The sequence below is a fragment of the Hemiscyllium ocellatum genome, chromosome 4 (genome assembly GCF_020745735.1).
Source record: "Hemiscyllium ocellatum isolate sHemOce1 chromosome 4, sHemOce1.pat.X.cur, whole genome shotgun sequence".
Taxonomy (NCBI): domain Eukaryota; kingdom Metazoa; phylum Chordata; class Chondrichthyes; order Orectolobiformes; family Hemiscylliidae; genus Hemiscyllium; species Hemiscyllium ocellatum.
Window position 1 is genome coordinate 29,055,061 of NC_083404.1, and position 21,720 is coordinate 29,076,780.

Genomic DNA, 21,720 nt, shown 5'->3' on the forward strand with positions numbered 1-21,720 from the left:
GGAACGGTTGGCCTGGTCCATTCCCGGGGATATGGGGCAGGTCGGCGGTGGACCAATCCATTCCCGGGGTATGTCCGTGGCGCACCAATCCATTCCGGGGTGGGGGAGGAGATATGTCAGAGTCTTTCCGTTCCGGATAAACGGGAGGGAACCAGAACTACATCCTGGTGCAGCAAAAAGAGAAACAAATTAGGTAAAGTTGTCATTGTATGAAACAGAACGGATTCAGAAGAGAACTTGGTGCAGCAGGTCACCCTGTGCTTCTCCCTCACACAGGGGGGTGGGGTGGTAGCTGGAGCTCAGTGAAGTGCTGCGCCATCGAGACCAGGTCAGAAAATGACAGAAGGGAAGATTTAATGGGGTCTGCACTGCATGTGCATCCAGGGTAACTCTTTCCTGGCTCTGTGCCATTGTGCTGTCCATCTCTGCTGGGATAGGACCTACCCAGGGACAAAAACACAAGTTGTTGGGGGGGAAAAAAACTCAGCAGGTCTGACAGCATCTGCGGAGAGAAATCAGTTAAGTTTTTGGGACCGGTGACCCTCCCTCAGAAATGATGGTAGCCAGAAAAATGTCGGTTTACATGCAGAAGATTGGGTAAGGGGGAGGGCAACAGAGTAACTGATGGGCCAAATGGGCTTACTTCCACTCCTGAGTCTTATGGTCTAAGTGATAGTTGGCCCGAAGAGAGAAGAACAGTTGGACAGACAAAGGAATGGATAACAATCTGGCTCGGAAAGTGAATAGCTGTGAATGGGCACTGTTAGTGGCTAATGGTATGTAGTGACTAATGGCAGACCATATGATAACAAGGCCTGGCGTATGTGACAGAGGGCTAGGACATAAGGGAGTTCAGGCCCTAAAACTATTGAACTGTTATTGAGTCTGGAGGGCTGCATGGTGCCCAAGTGGAAAATGAGGTGTTGTTTTTCCAGTTTGCACTGAACTTGGCTGAAACACTGCAGTAAGCCTGAGACAGAGATGTTGGCCAGGGAACAAGTTGGTGTTAACATGGCAAGATTAGAATGTGCTGGAAAAACACAACAGGTCAGGCAGCGTCTGAGGAGCAGGAAAATCGATGTTCCTGTCATCAGGAACGAGGCTGGAAGCTTCGGGGGTGGAGAGATAAATGGGAGGGGGGTGGGGTTAGGGAAAAGGTAGCTGAGAGTGCAGTAGGTGGTTGGAGGTGGGAATGAAGATGATAGGTCAGAGAGGAGGGTAGAGCAGGTAGGTGGGAAGGAAGAGTGACAGGTGGGACAGGTCATGAGGATGGTGCTGAGCTGGAAGGTTGGAACTGGAGTAAGGTTGGGGAGGGGAATGAGGAAGCTGGTGAGGTTCTCATTCATGCCATGTGGTTGAAGGGTCTGAAGCAGGAGATGAGGCATTCTTCCTCCAGGTGTCCGGTGGTGAGGGAATGGTGATGAAGGAGGCCCAGGACCTGCATGTCCTCAGGAGAGTGGGAGGGGGAGTTGAAATGTTCGGCCACGGGCAGTGGGGTTGATTCGTGCGGGTGTCCTGGAGATGTTCTCTGAGGCTCTCTGTGAGAAGATGTCGGTTTCCCCAATGTAGAGGAGACCACATCAGGAGCAACGGATACAATAAATAACGTGTGGAAGTGCAGGTGAAATTTTGATGGATGGAGAAGGCTCCTTTGGAGTCTTGGATGGAGGTGAGGAGGGAGGTGTGGGCACAGGTTTTGCAATTCCTGTGGTGTCAGGGAAAGGTGCAAGGAGGGATGGTGGGTTGTTCGGTGGAGGGGGGGGGCGTGGACCTAACCAGGTAGTCATGGAGAGACTACGCGGATAGGGGTAGGGAGGGAAATATAACCCTGCAGGTGAGGTCCGTTTGGAGGTAGCGGAGATCTCGGCGAATGATGCGATTTTTGCGGAGGTTGGTGGGGTGGAAGATGAGGACTGGGGAGTTCTGTCCTTGTTGCGGTTAGAGGGGTGGAGTTCGAGTTCGGAGGTGCAGGACGTGGATGAGATGCTTTGGGAGCATCTTCAACTACATGGGAGAGGAAATTGCGGTCTTTAAAGAAGGAGGCCATCTGGTGTGTTCTGTGGTGGAACCGGTCCTCCTGAGAGCAGATGTGGCGGATGCAGAGGAATTGGGAATACGAGATAGCATTTTTGTGAGAGGTAGGATGTGAGTTAGTGTAATTCAGGTAGCTATGGGAGTTGGTGGGTTTGTAGATTGTGAGAAGTGTAGGTAAAGCGCTGCTTCACCTGGATGGTATGTTTGGGCCCTTGGATACTAAGGAGGGAGGAGATAAATGGGCCAGTGTTACATCTTTGGCGGTTGCAGGGGTAGGTGTCGTGGGGCTGTTGTGGGAGGGGGCATGGTGGTGGGGAGGGAAGATGTTGGGAGTGAAGGAAGAGTGGACCAGGATGTCCTAGAGGGAACAGACTTTGCAGAAGGCAGACAAGGGAGGGGAAGGGAATAAGTGTTGGGTGGTGGCATCTTGCTGGATGTGGTAGAAATACCGGCTGATGGTCTCTTTGTGTCGATTCTGGTGGGATGGTGGGTAAGTCAAAGGGAACCCAATAGCTGTTGCTGATGGGACGAGATGAGGTGAGGGCGGAAGTGCAGGAGATAGGTCAGACCTAGTTGAGGGCCTTGTCGACAACTGTGCATGGGAATCCACAGTTGAGGAAGAAGGTGAACGTTTCAGAGGCTCCCTAGTTGAAGTTGGCCTCATCGGAACATATGCGATGGAGATGGAGGAATTGGAAGAATGGAATGGGGTCTTTATAGGAAGCAGGGTGTGAGGATGTATTGCCCAGGTAGCTGTGGGTGTCGGTGGGTTTACAGTGGTTATTAGTGGCTAGTCTGTCCCCAGAAATGGAAACAGAAATGTCAAGGAAGGGAAGGGAGGAGTCCGATATAGACCAGATGAAAGTGAATGTAGAGTGGAAATTGGAAGCAAAATTGATTAAGTTTTCCAAGTCCCCTTGTCACGTTCACCTTCTTTCTCAACCGTGGATTCCTCAGCACTGTTGTCTCAAGGGAGAGAAACAGCACCAGTGATATCTTCGAAATATCCTTGGAAAAGTTATTATTGGAGGCCGAAATAGGACTGGAAAGAGTAATGTTCTACATATCCCACTTAGAGACTGGCATAGCTGGGGCCAATGCTGTGTCCATAGCCAAACTTTTGACCTGAACAAAATGAGAGGAAGTAAAAGAGAAGTTGTTGAGCTCGGCCAAATGGAGAAGAGTGGAAGTGGGTGGGGACAGCCTTTGCTGCAGGAAGAAGCAGAGAGCCCTGAGCCTATCTGGGTGACAGATGGACGTGCAAAGGAATTGCACAGTAAAGAGGAGGCGGCTGGGGCCTGCAAACTGGAAATTCCAAATCTGGCATAAAGCGTGAGAGGAATCATGGATATATGTGGGCAGGGTCTGGACCAGGTAGAATGAGGAGGCCATCTGGTGTGTTCTGTGGTGGAACCGGTCCTCCTGAGAGCAGATGTGGCGGATGCAGAGGAATTGGGAATACGAGATAGCATTTTTGTGAGAGGTAGGGTGTGAGTTAGTGTAATTCAGGTAGCTATGGGAGTTGGTGGGTTTGTAGATTGTGAGAAGTGTAGGTAAAGCGCTGCTTCACCTGGATGGTATGTTTGGGCCCTTGGATACTAAGGATAGAGTCAAGGTAGGAAGAGATGAATTCTGAGGGGCAGGAGCAGGCTGAAATAATGGGTCTGTCCTGTCAGTCCTGTTTGTGAATTTTTGCAAGGAGGTGGAAGTGAGGTGTGCCAGGCTGGGGAACTATCAGCTGGGAGGTAATAAGGGGGAGATGATCAGATGAAATGAGGTCATTACTGTGATTGATTCAGTGGCCTAATGTGCCATGGTGAGTCATGGACCACAGACAGGTTGAGATCACAGAGCACCAAAACCTTTCTCAATCCTTGAATTCCTCATTGGTTGTGATCTCAGGTTTCAGACTCTTTGACAATGCCGGTATGGAGACACTCACCAATGTCCATAATTAATCCCAGGTTCCTGGCGTTGTGAAGCTGCAGTGCTAACCACTGTGCCACATAAGGCATCCAAACCTTTTCATAGTTACCAACAGTTCTAGGGAAAGTCACTTTATCTGAAATGCTAACTCTGATTTCGCGCAGAGGGTAGTGCATGTGTGGAACGAGCTGCCAGAGGAAGCAGTGGAGGCTGGTACAATTACAATATTTAAAAGGTGTCTGGATGGATACATGAATAGAAAAGGTATCAGAGGGATATAGGCCAAGTGCTGGCAAATGGGACTAGATTAGTTTGGGATGTCCAGTCGGCAGGGACGAGTTGAACCAAAGGGTCTGTTTCCGTGCTGTACATCTGTGATTCTATGATGCCAGACCTGTTGAACATTTCCAGCAACTTTTGTTTTTGTTTCCCATTTACAGCACCCGCTGTTTTTTCGGTTTTTATGTGGTAATGGTGGTGCCTGAGACATTATGAAGTATGAACCAACAGATGTGACTATATCAGTTGTTGTTTCCAGGAGATTGTTATGTGCACATTAGCCTGCAAAGTTTCCTGCATCACCACTGTAATGATTGTAACAAGGTCAGCCAGGTGGACATCATAAAATATGAGTTTCCTGATTGGGGCTGTTAACCTGTTTCAATCAGGGAGCCCTAGTGAAAAGATATAAGTAGGAGTCAAAATTACTATATTGGCTATCGGGTGCTGCTGAGACATGAAGTGTGAGACATACGTGTAATTCTTTCATCATTACCTAAACATTTTAGAATTAAGAATCAAGATAAAGTTAAATGCATTTCTAATTAGTATAAACAAAAATTTGTAGACTTGATCATGTGATCTTAGTACTCAATAATTTCCCAGCCATGAGAAGCATTCTTTAATATTAGCGATTTTTGAGAGGATTAGTAGCTCAGGTTGATAATACAGATGTTTCGTCACCATAAACAAACCTTCAAGCTCAGCGAGCTAACTTACATGCTTATTCTTTAATATTTCTGTTCTGAAGGAGGGTCACTGGAACCAAAACATTAACTCTGATTTCTCTCCACAGGTGCTTCCAGACATGCTGATATTTTCCAGTAATTTTTGTTTTTGTTTCAGATTTCCAGTATCTGCAATTCTTTCGGTTTTTTGTATAATATTTCTGCATTTGGTGTTAAAGTGGATACCAAAATGCAGAATACACAAGTGTTGTTTGTTGTGAATGCCATACTTCCTTGCTTATCGAATGATATGCACTTGTTAAGTAACTACAGGAGTAAAGTGAGTTATGTGAGGTAATTTAAGGTAAGATAAAATGAGCATATGTGGTGAATCTAGCATTAATGTCGACTCGCCAGACAGAGGTGCAGTATGGAGATCCACATTTTTTTGCACACTGGACTTCAGACAGGAATGAAGCCCATTGAAACAATACAGTGTTAACATCAATTTCCTCAGTGCAACATATATTTTCAAAATCAAACCTCTCATTGCTTGACAACCAGAATAGCTACAACCTGATGTTGGTTTATTTAGTACAAGATCAAATCACATAACAGACTTGATACCCTGTCTTGAGAACAACAGATCTGCTTTTTTAAGTACACAATATCTAGTAATTTTATGATCGTAACCCTTGCATATTTTACATTGAAGTTTCAATTATACGAATTTGGTTTAGTGATTTGTTATTACATTTGGTCACTTCCATACTCAAAATATTATTAAATGTGATTATCTATGTATAGACTTCTGGGACTGATCTTTCTGAAGGATCATGCAGTCATCGTTATCATATAATGGTTTTCCTGCACCCAGCAGTTGTGAAATTAAAATCATTTTAAAATAAAATCATCCCATAAATTATTAAATTCGGAGCTGATAGCAATAGTACAAGGGGAACAGGGTGCTGGGACCATTGCTCAAAGGATTGATAATGTGTCCCCTTAACTAATGGGACTTAAGAAAGAAGCAGAGAAAGAGATGGTGATTATAACCCTATGAAGTGCAGAAAGAGGAAAATGAAGAATGAATTAGAGAGAGAAAAACAAACAAGAAAAGTAAGATTTTTAAAAAGGTTTTGGTTTTTTAATTTCAAATCATTAACAACTTGCAGGAATGGGATTGAATGTTCCAAATTATTACTGTTCTGGGTCAGAGAGTTTGATTATAATAACATTAAGAATTGAAAAGTAGAGTCAAAGTTGCCATAGGCTATTGTTCATTAGAGAGAAAAGCTACTGGTGATGGTTTAAGATCAGGGTAACCACGTCTCAGAGGGGAGAGATTGAGAAGTAGAGTCCTACAGGATAACCAAAGCTGGTGTGGGAATTGGGCCCACACTGTTGGAATCAGTCTGCGTGGCAAACCAGTTATATTGTTACAAAGGTACTTGTGCTCCAAATTTTCAGACTTAACTTTTAGTAGAGAGTTCATTGGGTAAGGGCTTGCATTATTAACACTTACTTTTGCAGCAGGACTCATTCCAATATTCTTAAAATTCATGCAGGACATAATTTTCTAGCACTGTAGTATTTCTGTTCTACAAAAAATGATATACTTTGATAATGATCTGATGTGAAATCCACCCAAACAAGCCGTGTTTAGTTATGTTCATTGCTTTGTCTGTCTAATTTGAAAGTGCCTAATGCTGAATCAATGTGAATGAAGAAGAATGACTGAATTCATATAGTGCCTTTCAAAACTTCAGTATGTGCCAATCCACTTTGAAGTGACTAAAACACGTCTAAAGTATGTTTTTGCTCTTGTTTGTAGTTAATTTAGACTTAGCTATAAGAAAACAACTTGCTGGCCATGTAAAAGTAGTTTTGGTAAACTGTGAAGGCAACTGTGGAAAATTACATTCTACATCATGGCTGATCATCTCCTCAGTGCCAATTTTGCGCACTCTCATCCTATCTCTAAGGTCATTAGTTTTCAGGAACACACCACTTTCTGCCTTGAACCTGCTCAATGACCGAGGTTTCACAGTATTAAGGGTAGAGAGTTCCAACGATTCACCACCCTCTGAATGAAGAAATTCCTCATTAAATGTCTTAAATGGCCTGCTGATTATCCTGAATATCCGTTCCCTGATTCTAGAGTCACCAGCCACAGCAAACATTCTACCTATATCCATCCTGTCACGCTCTAAGAATTTCGTAAGTTTCAGTGAAATCACTTCTCATTCTTCAAAATTCTGGAGAACTCAAATTGTTTCCTCAAATAAAAGCATAGTATTCAGGATGTAGAAGTTGTGAAGTGAAAATAAAAAGTATTAGAGAAACTTGGGACTGATAGCAACTGTGGAGAGGGAAACCGAGTTAATATTTCGAGTCCAATTAAGTTTTCTTTGGAATGTAATCTCTTCTCATTGGCGATCTGCCATCCCAGGAATTAATCTGGTGAACCTTGGTAGCACTCCTTCTGTAGCAAGTGTAACCTTCCTTGGACATGAGACTAAAGCTATACATGGTACTTGAGGTGAGTTTTCACAAAGACTCCATACAAATGCAGCAAGACATATTTAGATATATACTTAAAACCTATCAAAATGAATGCTAATATAGTTTTCATTCATAATTGCTTGCTGCAGCTGCAGTCTGGCTTTTAGTGACTAATTGACAACAACCTAGATCCTTTTGGATACCAATACTTCCCAATCATCATCATTTAAGAAATATTATGCCTTTGTTGAAAAAACAATGTTGAATATTCGTGTTATTGATCATTTATTTACATTACCTTCTATATGCCATATTCTAGCAAATTCACTGTCCAAGTCCCCTTGAAACATTCTTGCATTCCAGTTTGGTATCACTATAAAATTTCAAAATATTTCAGTTTGTCCCCACATCCAAATCATTTGTGTAGATTATGAACAGTTGTGGACCTTTGTACTGATCCTTATATCGCTTCACTATTGACGGCCTGCCATTCTGAAAACAATCCATGTATTCCTGCTGTTTACTTTCTATCTATTTAATTCTTTCTTAATCCATACCAGTATATTCCCTTAATCCCATTTTTAATTTTATTTACTAGCCTGTGTGGCAACCTTATTGCAAACCATCTGAAAATCCAAATATAATGCATAAATTAGTTCTCCTTTGTCTATGTTACAAGTAACATCCACCAAAATCTCCAACAGGTTTACCAAATATGATGTCCCTTTAACAATTCCATGTTCACTCTGCCCAATTTTGTTATTCTTAGTTTTTCAGTTCACATATTTATTATAATAGATTCTAACATTTTCCCTACTATAGATATCAAGCTAACAGGCCTGTTGTTCTCCAGTCTTCATCCTCTTCTTCACCCATTTTTAAATAGGTTTACAACTACTACCTTACAAAAGCAGGAAACTTTCTAGAAATCTATAGACTTGTGAAAGATGACGATACAAATAGTTTGGGTGAAGTAGACTTTGTCAGGTGTGTCCCCAGCAAAGATTCCTGACTCAATATGTAGATAGGCTAACTAGAGGGGAGACCATATTGGATTTGGTGCTTGGCAACGAACCAGGGCAGGTGTCAGATCTCTCAGTGGGAGAGCATTTCCTTTCACAACTCCCTGACTTGAACTATAGTCCTGGAGAGGGATAGGTGCAGGTGGTATGTGAAAGCATTTAATTGAGGGAGGAGGAATTAAAATGCTATTAGGCAGTGTTATGGACCAGGCCAGACCCCTCAAAACATTTCAAGAAGGTAGCTCACTCTAACTTTGTTAGTTGTTTTGAGCAGGTGTAAGGTGGCTATTCCAGGAATAATGCTGCTGGTCAAACCACTTAGCTTTAAACAAAACAGAGTTTATTTACAAGATTACTGAATGAAATACCAACAACAGAAAACAGAATATCCCGAATAACTTATACTCAACAGATCATCCCAATGTAATAATGCTGCTCCAAATACTTGCAAAATCCCCATAAACACCTCTTGGCACAAAAGGTAAAATCAAGCACTGGTTCTTGCAGGATAGAAGACAGAGAGAGAGTACCAGCCTGGACCTGCTTCTTTGGGTCCAACAGCATTTTTTGTACTATTGCTAAAAAGCAAAGCAAACCAGCGAAAAGCCGAGCTGTAAGAACTGGCCACTCCCCTTTCGTTGTACAAGTGTTTGTGTTTTTAACTTGAAAGCCTTCTGTCTGAGGCAGTATCTGTTAGTTATTATCAAATTGGCCCTAAAACCCTTCAACCCTGGACTTTTCGGAGTCTGTGTTGCTTATGACCTCTCTGATCAAAAGAAGCCAAGGACAACAAAACCTTGTTAAAGGAGCAGCTTCATCACAACAGGAACTGTGGAGCATAAATTGGGAACAGATATTCTCAGGGTAATGCACAACAGAAATGAGGTTATTTAGGGAGCACTTACTGCGAGTGCTGGATAGGTTTATCCCATTGAAGTATGGAAGAGATAGTAGGGTGAAGGAACCTTTGATGACAAGATGTGGAACGTCTAGTCAAGAGGAAGAAGGAAGCTTACTTAAGGCTGATGAAGCAAGGATCACACAGGGTGTTCGAGGGTTACAAGGTAGCCAGAAAGGAACAGAAGAATGGACTTAGAAGAGCTAGAATAGCGTATGTAAAAGCTTTAAGCGGGTAGGGTTAAGGAAACCCCAAGGTATTCTATACTTATGTGAGGAACAAGAGGATGGCCAGAGAGAGGGTAAGGCCAATCTGGGATCGTGGAAGGAACTTGTGCCTGGAGTTGGAGGAAGTAGGGCAGGTCCTTAATGAATACTTTGCTTCAGTATTCACTGGGGAGAGGGACCATTGGAGCGAAGAAAGATGAGAGGTGACTTGATAGAGGTCTACAAGCTGATGAGAGACATAGATAGAGTGTGGATAGCCAGAGTCTTATTGCAAGGGTGGAAATGGCTATCACAAGGGGCATAATTTTAAGATGATTGGAGGAAGGTTTAGGGAAGATGCCAGAGAGTGGTGGGTGCATGGGATGCACTGCCAACAGTGGTAGTATAGTCAGATATATTGGGGACATTTAAGTGACTCTTGGATAGGCATGTGGATGATAGTAAAATGTAGGGTCTGCAGGCTAGTTTCATCTTAAAGTAGGTTAAAAAGTCGGCACAACATCGAGGGCCTCTAGTGTGCTGTACTCTTTGTTCTTTCTTCTATTGATGCATTCACAATTTCTTTTGCTACTTTGTTCAGCAATCTGGGATGGACTGACCTCATCTAGGATATTTATCAACCTTTAATTCAACTAATTTTTCAATTACTACCTCTGTACTGATTTTTTTTAGCTCTTCAGTTGCACAAATCCCTTGGTTCCTGAATATTTTAGGGATCTTTCTGTATCTTCCTTGAAGGCGAATGCAAAGTAACTATTTAGTTTTGCTTCCATTTATCCCCAACTGTAATGTGCCCACATTTATCCTTGCTGATCTTTTTCCTTTTATGTATTATTAGAAGCATTTTCAGCTCACCTTCATGTTCCTTGCTAGCTAACGTACAAATTCTCTTTTCCCTTCCTTATGAATTTCTTGACATGTTTTTGCTGGATCCTAAACTGCTCCCAGTTCTCAGGCTTACCTCTATTTCAGGCATTCTGACAAGCTACTACCTCCGATCGACTTCAGTCTTTAACTTTTATTAGTCATGTTTATTTACCCTTTGACTTTTATGCCTTGGAGGAATCTATTGTAAGCCTGGAAATATTTCTTTAAATACTAGCCATTGCCTGTCTTTTGTTAAATCCTTTAGTGAATTTTCACAAACCACCCCAGTCAACCTTTACTCCAGTTTTACTCCCCCATTAAGTACCTTCATTGTTGCTTTTGTTCGGATATAAGAACCTAGTCTCAGAATGAACTATATCAGATTCGAACTGTAACCATTCAACTATCCCCCCACCCCCCCATGTAAAATTATTGTCAGTGTTTCTCAAAGCTGCCTTGACAGCAAGGTTATTACTGACCGCTTCGTCATTACATACCACACCCACAATTGCCAAATCCCTCATTGTTAACACATTGTTCCAGAAACCCACCTCGGAAATACTCTCAGAACTCATCTGCTGCAGCATTAGAGTCGACTTGATTAGTCTAGTTCATGTGTAAACTGAAATTATCTATTATTACTGTATTACCCAAATTACAAAAGTCTATAATGTGCCCAACATTATAGAACAGCAAATTACTATTCCATAAATCCCTGCAAAAGTTTGCGTTCTTTTGCTGTTTTTTAGCTCTATCCAGACTAATTCTCAATCTTGATCCTTTGATTGGAGACCCTGTTGAACTATTATACTGATGTTGTCCCTTACTAAGAGTGCTATGTTGCCTATCTCTCCTAAATATAGATTTTGTAAAAACAAATTCAATCATTGCATGGCATCGCTGACCAGGCTAGCATTTATTGCCCATCTATATTTTCCCAGTCAGATGCTGTCAGACCATATAAGGACACTAAATTGCCATTTCGAAATGAATGAATTGGATGGGTTTTTAACAATGAGTGACAGTGATTACATGGTCACTATTAAACTGGCTTTTTATTCCAGATTTTATTGACTTCAAATTTTGTTGTCTGAAGTGGGAGGATTCAAACTTCTGTCCCCAGAACATAAACCTAGGGTTCTAGATTACTAGTCCAGTGATGTTGCCATGATGTCACCAACTTCTCAGTCTTATGACATGATGGTAAACCATTCTGCTAATTAAACTAAACACACAGAATAGCTCGTCTTGCCTCGTAATCTGTTACAGTATGAGTGACAGAGAATTCCCAACTTCCACTACTTCTAGAAAAAAAATAACAATTTCATTCATTAACTCTAAAATGAACATTAAACAACAACTATTTAGAACTCTAAGCCTCCTTTCTCTTAAACGTGTGTTATCTACCTCCCACTCTATAATGATGTCTGATCCAATAAAGCTGCTATTAAATTTACAGCAACTCAAGTTTCAAAACCAGACAGCGGCTGTCATCTCCAGTGTCAATCTTCCTCTGTTTGGATATCACCTTGGGTCCTCTTCAGTCTTCTGCTGCAAAGATTTTTCCTATGAAAATAGGTACCTTTTTTTAGAGAATGTTTTCTGACAGCCTGACAATGGCAGGTGGTGCTCTTTCTGGCTAACTGTCCAAAATGCCTGTTTTTTTATACCCCAAAACATCGGATCGTCTCATTGGTTCGATGTTGTCAAAACAGTAAAGTTCAAATTTGATTGGGTTTACGTCTCTTGGGGCATAATTTAAACTGGTTAAATTCGAACTGTGTGAAAACGACTGTTATCTAGGTTACAGCCAAAATATTACATCTTTCAACTTTGCAGCACACTCTGACATGACAGGTGCTTGCCAGCTTTCACTCTCTCTTAAAGGTACAGTACGCACCTTTAACTTCATAACATCAGTAACTTTGGATATTCAATTTTCAATCTCTGTCACTCTAATAACAATCAAACACCTCAGTGTTTGCATTTACATCTTAAAGATTTTTGGAAATAATGCTACATACACTCAAATGGAGTACCTTTATTTCCTTTAAATATTGTTTTCCATTTTGATCCTATTTGATGCTTGTCGTTACTTCATCTGACTTCTGGTTTTGCTTATTACTCTTCTACTTTTAGAACTCACTAATCTGAGTTCTCTCTTCTGTTCCCCTTCCCTGTCACATTAGTTTAAAGTTTCTCAGCAGCATTACTAAATCTCCCCTGTAAGTGGTATTCCTGGTCCTGCTACGATCCACCCTGTCAATCTTATACAGGAGGCCTAGAACCAATCATAATACTTCAGAAATCTCATGACCTCCATTCTAAACCAGTTTTCTAACCATATGTTAAATTGCTCACTTCTGTTTCTATGATCACTACCACTTGGAACTTTGTATTTGTGAGTTTACTGCTTTGGAGGTCTTGTTTTTCAGTCTTTTTATGAGCGTTCTGAAAATTGCTTTCAGGATTTCATCTATCTTCTTACTTAATTAATTAATGCCAACATGGACCACAGGCTCTAGCTGTTCAAACTATCCCAAAAGCCGATCATGCAGTTGTTCCGTGGCATCCTTGACCTTGGCACTAGGGAGGCAACATACATTGTTGGAGTCATGTTTACAGCTGCAGAAATGTCTGACTAAAGTGTTCCCTACTGTTACTGCTCTCCACTCTTCTTCTCCTCCAGCACAACTGATTGCACTCACTAGTGCCCAAAGTGGAAAATCCATTTATTAGCAGAGGTATCTATACTAACTGCCAGTTTTCTTAGACTGCATGGTCACCCATCCTTATCTGCCTGCACACTTCTAAGTTGCGGCATAATTGTATTATGCTATTCATGAAGTTCTAATCCAAGCCTAACGTGGATTAGAAAATGGGCAGAGAGATGGGAAATGCAGAGTCGAGAGTGTGGAGCTGGAAAAGCACAGCCAGTCAGGCAACATCCGAGAAGCAGGAGAATCAACATTTCGGGCGTAAGCCCTTCATCAGGAATGAGAACTAATCTGCTTAGGTTAGGTCGGTGGAAGTACATATAGGAACAAACAAAGGAATTAAGTAAGTAATAAGCTACCACAGTTTGGGAACTGGCAGCTACAGTGTTATTGACTTTAATGGCATTGAATTTTATATAGAGATACTGAAAAATGCAAGAGCACAAGAGAGACGGAAAATAAAACTTCTGTTATTACTGCTACATTAAGCAATTCCAGTTCACACAAGTTACCTCCAGACCATTTGTTTTAATTAAAATTATGCTCACATATTGGGAGGAGCAGATAATAGTACAAAATAGCAGAAATCCATCATCGTTTTAAAAATATTTTGACCAGTTAAATTGGTGGTTCAGTTGCCTTTGCCTTGACCACTTTGTTAGAATTTGGAGATACGGTTCTGCATTTGAAAGTCAAGCATGTTTTGACTTGTAGTATGACTGTTGAATCATAAAGCTTGTTGGTCACAAATTCCCATTTTAACTGATATCCCAGTGTTACTTACAAAAATAATTTAGTACAAGCTATTGAATGTTTAAATCAAAAGTTTTCAAGAATGATACCAAAGCTGATGCATTATACCAATTGGACAATGGTGAGCAGCCTAGATCTCTTTTTATTTCCCATGAAAAGTAAAGGCAGGAGAGTTACCTAATAGGGACCTCTAACATTCTGAAAAGTATTGGTAGCATAGACAGTGTGTTCCCATTTGTCAGGAAGAGCAAACTGGAGATTATCAATATAAGGCAATTACCAGGAAATCAAAGAGGGAATTCAGAAGAAGCATCTTTTATCCTGAAAGATATGAGGATTGAATTTTCCAATTCCAGGAATAATTGAGGTGGATAATATAGATTTATTCAAAATGAAAGTAGGTAAGTATAAGGAGGAGAAACAATTGGAGCCATAGCAAAATAAGATTGTGACAAAGTTTGAGAATAGGGATAGACCTGGATGGAACATAATTGCCAGGATAGACATGTTGGCCCAAATTACCTCTTTCTTTGCTATTCTGCATAATGTGTTTTGTTTAATTTCCTTTGTGTTTTCTGCTTCTTGAATCCAGATATTATTGCTATTGCTAGCAAACTGTGACTTCATGAATAATCTCAATGTACCAGAACAACAATGGAATATTTTCCCTAATCACCGCGATGGTGGAGGTGATGGAAGCAAATGGAATTATGCTTTGCTGGTGCCTATGCTGGGACTGGCTGCCTTTCGTAAGTGTTGTAAATTTAGATTTATGTGCTGTGATATGTTTGTGGCAACCTTTCATTTAGCATTGTAAAATGGAACTTCTGGAGTTTATGAAAAGTATGTTTGGGAGCATAGTGAGTATTTCAAACATTTTCCATGATTTTTTTTAAACCAAGGGGCAACGTTTTCATGCAGAGGGTGGTACGTGTATGGAATGAGCTGCCAGAGGAAATGGTGGAGGCTGGCACAATTGCAACATTTAAGAGGCATTTGGATGGATATATGAATAGGAAGGGTTTGGAGGGATATGGGCCGGGTGCTGACTGGTAGGACTGGATTGGGTTGGGACATCTGGTTGGCATGGACGGGTTGGACCGAAGGGTCTGTTTCCATGCTGAACATCTCTGACTCTAATCTCACTCATCCCAATGATAGTCATAGAGTCATAGGATAGGAAGGAGACCAGAATTGCACATACTATTCCAAAAGTAGTCGAACCAATGTCCTGTACAGCCGCAACATGACCTTCCTACTTCTAGTCTCAATACTCTAACCAATAAAAGAAAGCATACGAAATGCCTTCTTCATTATCTTCACTTTCAAGGAGCTAAGAACCTGCACTCCAAAGTCTTTGTTCAGCAACACTCCCTAGGACCTTAACATTAAGTGTATAAGTCCTGCTAAGATTTGCTTTCCCAAAATGCAACACCTCGCATTTACCTAAATTAAACTCCATCTGCTTTCCTCAGCCCATTGGCCCATCTGGTCCAGATCCTGTTGTACTCTGAAGTAACCCTCTTCGCTATGCACTACACCTCCAACTTTGATGTCATCTGCAAACTTACTAACTGTACCTCTTATGCTCATATCCAAATCATTTATATAAATGATGAAAAGTAGTGGACCTAGCACCGATCCTTGTGGCACTCCACTGGTCCCAGGCCTCCAGGCTGAAAAACAACCCTTTACCACCACCCTCTGACTTTTACTTTTGAACCAGTTCTGTATCCAAATGGAGAGTTTTCCCTGTATTCCATGAGATCTAACCTTCCCCTTGTTGAACGCCTTGCTGAAGTCTATATAGATTACATATATCGCTCTGCTCTCCATTCTCTTTGTTATTTCTTCAAAAATCTCAGTCAAGTTTGTGAGACATGATTTCCCAACCACAAAGCCATGTTGACTATCCCTAATCAGTCCATGCCTTTCCAAATACATGTACATCCTGTCTCTCAGGATTCCCTCCAATAACTTAGTGGGCGGCACGGTGGCACAGTGGTTAGCACTGCTGCCTCACAGCGCCAGAGACCAGGGTTCAATTCCCACCTCAGGCGACTCTCTGTGTGAAGTTTGCACATTCTCCCCGTGTCTGCGTGGGTTTCCTCCGGGTGCTCCAGTTTCCTCCCATAATCCAAAAATGTGCAGGTTAGGTGAATTGACCATGATAAATTGCCCGTAGTGTTAGGTAAGGGGTAAATGTAGGAGTATGGGTCTGGGTGGTATACGCTTCGGCGGGTCGGTGTGGACTTGTTGAGCCGAAGGGCCTGTTTCCACACTGTAAGTAATTAATCTAATCTAATCTAAACTTGCCCACCATTGACGTCAGGCTCATTGGTCTATAGTTCCCTGTTTTTTCTTACCACCCTTCTTGAACAATGGCACCACATTAGCCAACCTCCACGCTCCCAGCACCTCACCTGTGACTATCGATGATACAAGTATCTCAGCAAGAGGCCCAGCAATCACTTCCCTAGCTTCCCACAGAGTTCTAGGGTACACCTGATCAGATCCTAGGGATTTATCCACATTTATGCATTTCAAGACATCCTGTACTTCCTCCTCTGAAATATGGACATTTTTCAAGATGTCACCATCTACATCTTCCATGTCCTTTTCCACAGTAAATACTGATGTAAATTACCCATTGAATATCTCCCCCATCTCCTGCGGCTCCATACAAAAGCTGCCTTGCTGATCTTTGAGGGGCCCTATTCTGTCCCTAGTTACCCTTTTGTCCTTAATTTATTTGTAAAAACCGTTTGATCTTAGCATTATTTGATGCAAATGGCACAATATTAAAGTTATTTCTTGATGTCTGCTGTTTAAAAGAGAGAGAGATGTGTGGCCTGTGGTTGAAATTCTTCCCACAGTTTTTGAGGAAACAACAAAAAGGAATTAAATTTTATGGTTTCAATTTTATTTTATAAGGCTGGATCTGGTCCAGAGAATCCCAGAAGGAGATCAAGCAAGTAAGAGCAGAATGCAAGAATATAATAAACGCAACACAACAAGATCTGAAATTGAAGTATGAAGACACAATTGTTCAGAATCGACGCTTGCTTGCATATTGTGAGTTAGAACAGGAGAAGCTCAAAAGTAAAGTCCAAAGTTACCGTGAAGCCCTGTTGGCACAAAGCCGGCAGCTGGTTGAGGAACGCAAACAATTGGAAGAAGAACGTGTAAATTTAGAACAGAAAAAAAATTTCCTCCAATATTCTGGAGCAGCAGGAGCTTTGTATCATGACATGATGGAAAGGGAAGCAGTGTGGCAAAGCAAAGCAACAGCACTAATAAAAGAATTTGAAAATTCCCTGGTCCATCGACAAAGTCTATTCTGTAGCTACTTCAAACCACGACAAGAAAGACTGGACTTAGAAAGGAAAATACTTAACCAAGCTGTTAGAAACCCAATTGCGAGAGAATTAGATATCGAAACTGGCTTGAACGACATATTTAAATATGAAACACACTGTGCAAATGTGCAAAACACGGACAAAAGACAGAATGGCAGGTTAATGTGGGTGTATCTAGCATACTGGGAGCTACAAGCTAATCTGCAGAAATTCAAGAAAGTCGAAGCAGCCTTATTGACGAAACAAGCTGACTAAAATGTCAATGATTTTCCTAAAAAAAATCATTGTACCAGGAATTGCTGAAAGATATCCAATAACTGTCATTATTAGTCAACAAAATATCCTGAACTTAAATTAAGTAGTTATCCATTAATTCTGATTCTCCACAAATTGCTAAGCATAGAACTAAAAAAAAGGCATATTATCATGAACCTATCTATAGACATTAATTATGTCATGAAATTGCTGGATTTGTGTTGTGAATGTCAATCAATCTCAAACGTTGCTAAAAGGAGACATTCAGAAATGCAAATTAGGTTTTCGTTCAGAAAATAATTTTGGGATACAATATGTGACATGATGTGGTAAATTTATCATGATTCTTGGTGTGGCAGGAAACCTGACGTTGGACCTTCTCTTCCCAAAGACCTCCACCACACTGGAATTTGCTCATGTTATACTGTGCATTTTGCCCAGCAATTCCTGTGTTCTTTTGAAAGCAGTTCCCGCATTCCTAGTATGAATGATGTGACTGCTTTGTCTATATTTTGTGGGTCAAAGAATTTTGTACATTTTGCACACGTACCCTGGAATTAACTTGTCAAGTGCCAGTACAGCAATTATCAAATTGAGTTAAAATGTCAATTTTTGATTATTCCTTTACTTCACTTTTTCTTTATCTCTGTTAGTACAGTCTTCTCTCTGTATAGAATTTGTCTTGAATTCATCTTATTTCCTTCTCCATCGGCTGCAGTGTATCTTTATTGTTTCCTTTTACAGCTAAAGGAGATAGATGATTGGATGTGATGTTTAAATAGAGTGATGTTTGACTTTGATGTTCGACTGGCTACTGCCAGTTTGCATTCCCTGCAATCTGTAATGCAAATATAGTGTCATCATAGGGTGAGATATGAAGACCAATGTAAGCAGCTGCATATTCAGCTGGAGTCTGTTGCAACATTCACTATCAAAGGAGAGAAGCAGGCGATTGAAGTAAAATCCATTGCACTTTCACTTAACTGTCAAATAGACTATTCAGCCTTTCGCACCTGTTCTGTCATTCAGTGAGATAATGTCTGATCTGATTGTGGATTCAGCTTTGATGTTTCCCCTAATGCTCATCCTCCCCATAATCCTTGACTTGCAGATCAAGAATCTGTTTAACTCAACTTTGAACATTTTAGATGACCCACCCTCTACATGAACACAGATCTGTAAGTAAAGAAATTGGAGGATTATCCACCTATCTCCTTTAAACAGATGTTTGAAATTAACTTTGACTTTCTATTTTAGTATCATGACTTTTTTTTGGTCACCCAACCAAAAACCTGGGAAGAATAATTGAGAACTGATAACTGAGATGGTAAGCACAATATAAAGATTGCCACTTTCTGATTGATGTTGTTTCTATCATCTTATTCAATAATGTTTGCTTTATGTAGATGTTTTTGGCAGAGTAGTGTTGATTGATCTATTGTTTAGATTGCTCTGGGTTATTCACTGCTTCACAAATCAGGGAAAGGGAGCGTGAACTGAGCAACTTCAGTTGTGTTTGGGATTCAGAAGATGGATGCATTTGTGTGCAGCTTTGTGGAAATGTCTCTGTTTCATAACTACTCTGGTATGCTGATCTGAATAAATTGAGAACCATGGTTAAGGATTATGTGCATATTTATGGAATTTGGATCATGTACAAGGGATTTTAAATGACCTGATATTGAATTTTGTGAGGTGTTGAAATCTTGAGTGTATTATGTGTGAAGAAATGGATAAAAGTCTTGAAATCTGCTAAATTTCTTTTTTTTTTAAATGGATTTCAGATAAGCATACACTGTACTTGTTGAATATTTGTTGTTGTCTATCTTTTTGGAGAAGATTTCTCCTGTTTATCTCCATGAAATTTCAATGCAGAAAGTAGTGATTAATGCCTAGACCTGATTAAAATTATCCTGTAAACAAATATCATCAATGTTATCTTTCTTGACCTTATCTGGTATATAAACTTTTCTTAGTAACCATATCAGTCTCCTGGTTTGTGTCCAGTTTTCATATCAAATTAGAGTCATTGATAGACAACAACAGACCCTTCGGTCCAACTCATCCATGCCAACCAGGTATCCTCACCTAATCTAGTCCTATTTGCCTGTACCCGGCCCATATCCCTCCAAACCCTTTCCTATTCATATATCCATTCAGATGCCTTTTAAATGCTGTAATTGTACCAGCCTCCTCCACTTCCTGTAGCAGCTCATTCCAAACACTTATCACCTTTTGCGTGAGAAAGTTGTCCCTCTATAAGGTCATCCCTAAGCCTCTGATACTCCAGGGAAAACAGCCCCGGCCTATTCAAACTCTCCCTATAGCTCAAATCCTCTGACCTTGGCAACATTCTTGTAAATAGTTTCTGAACCCTTTCAAGTTTCACAACATTGGAAGGAGAACAGAATTGCATGCAGTATTCCAAAAGTGGCCTAAATAATGTCTTGTACAGCGGTAACATGACTCCCAACTCCTATACTCAATGCTCTGATAAATAAAGGAAAGCATACCAAACGTCATCTTCACCTGCACTCCATGGTCTCTTTGTTCAGCAACACTCCGTAAGACCTTACCATTAAGTGTACGGAGGCTCAGTGGTTAGCACTGCTGCCTCACAAAGCCAGGGACCCTGGTTCGATTCCAGTCTCAGGCAACTGTCTGTAGAGTTTGCACATTCTCCCCATGTCTGTGTAGATTTCCTCTGGATGCTCTGATTTCCTCCCATTTTCCAAAGATGTGCAGCTTAGATGAGGGGACTAAATCAAAATAGAGTTGGAGGAGGAAACAAAGCAATCCATCCCTCATTGTGCCCACCCCTCCCTTAGGACATCAAAAACATGGGTAGACATCTGAGCTGGACACCTGATTGACTTTGTTACAATCACTACAAGCCTCCCCCTCTGAGTCCAAGGACATAGGCCAGTTTTTTGTAGCTTTTTAGCACCATTTTAGTCCTCCAACTCTGCCTCTGATATGGACAGCATGCAACACTTGGTAGCTCTTATGCCCAAGTGTCTCAGCAGAAATTCATTCTCTTTTTCAGGCGGTGACATCCACCGTTCCACCTCAGATTCTGAAGTATCTTCAATGTTTGACAGAGAAGGAGAATCTACAGATTCTGGAATAGTTGAAAGGCAGTCGAGGAGCCAGACACATTTTGCTCCTACACAGTTTGTGAGTTTGCAGCTTTCATGTGGTGGACATGCTTGTTCAGGACCATCGCATCTCCCTGAACTTTATATGTCATTGGACCTGACCTCACATCGACCAGGCCTCTTACCCATGTAGAGTCATTCTGGTGGCTCCTATTCCAAACTTGGTTCCTTGAAGTAAAGTATCTGTCTCGCTTAGCGTAGTCTTGTATTTGGCATTGGCGTTTCTGAAGTTGTTTCACCCTCTGCTGCCCCCAGATCTGAGAAGATAAGATTTACCCTGATGTGGTGTCTTTTCCCCCTTAGCAACTCTGCTGGAGCTATCTCTGTAGTTGACTAGGAACTGGGACAGTTTGGTATCGAGTGAAGCAGTAGGCTATTTCTTCAAGCCTGCCTTCTAAGTTTGGACTGCTGTTGCTGCCAGGCCATTGGATGATGGATGATTTGGAGCTGGCATTAGAGGACAAATATCTGACTTTCGGAAATATTCAAAAGTGACCAACACTTTTGGGAGTCTGTGCATTGTAAAAGATGCAAGCAGTTTTTCTATTGTCATCCCCGTGTTTGGAAAATGAACTTTAGGCACATCCAGCTACTTTGGGAATCCACAATGACGAAGAACATTGAGCCCATGAAAGGACCTGCATAGTCAGGATTCTCATTAAAATAGGGGAGCTGTTGATGGTAGTTTTTGTCCTTGTTGATACTCTGAGCACTGCCTCACCAATCACCCCCATAAAAGGAGAATGAAGCTAATCTGCTGATCTCATGATGAACTGCTACACATCCACTTACTGGAGCAGCAAGCAAGAGTCCGTCTGTCTTCCAAAAACTGTTTATTTTTCTCAGTTAATGACAAACATTGCTTTTTTCCCTTATTACAGGCCTCAGTTGTTCCCTATTATATCTTGAGTATGTCCCTTTAAGGGGACCATCTTTCAAATATTGTCACTGCATACAGTTTTAATTGCCTCACATAAGTGTAGATGTACTCCGGGGCCCTTCAGGGATGTTTCACTGGTACGATTTCTGAGATGGCATGGTTGTTTTATGAC

At 41.2% G+C, this 21,720-nt stretch overlaps 1 protein-coding gene across 3 annotated transcripts; it reads left to right on the top strand.

Annotated features, from left to right (window-relative positions):
• Position 1: 1 nt before the first annotated feature.
• On the top strand, positions 2-19,400 carry LOC132811815 (coiled-coil domain-containing protein 127-like). 3 transcript variants are annotated; one of them, XM_060822853.1, is made up of 3 exons: positions 2-68; positions 14,489-14,645; positions 16,831-19,400. In XM_060822853.1, exons 2-3 carry the CDS (start codon positions 14,522-14,524, stop codon positions 17,508-17,510), a joined length of 804 nt encoding a protein of 267 aa, XP_060678836.1. In that variant the 5' UTR covers positions 2-68; positions 14,489-14,521; the 3' UTR covers positions 17,511-19,400. The 3 variants fall into 3 exon arrangements, with proteins under 3 accessions (XP_060678836.1, XP_060678834.1, XP_060678835.1); XM_060822851.1 differs by lacking the exon at positions 2-68 and adding an exon at positions 80-193; XM_060822852.1 differs by lacking the exon at positions 2-68 and adding an exon at positions 203-328.
• The last annotated feature ends 2,320 nt before the right edge of the window (positions 19,401-21,720 follow it).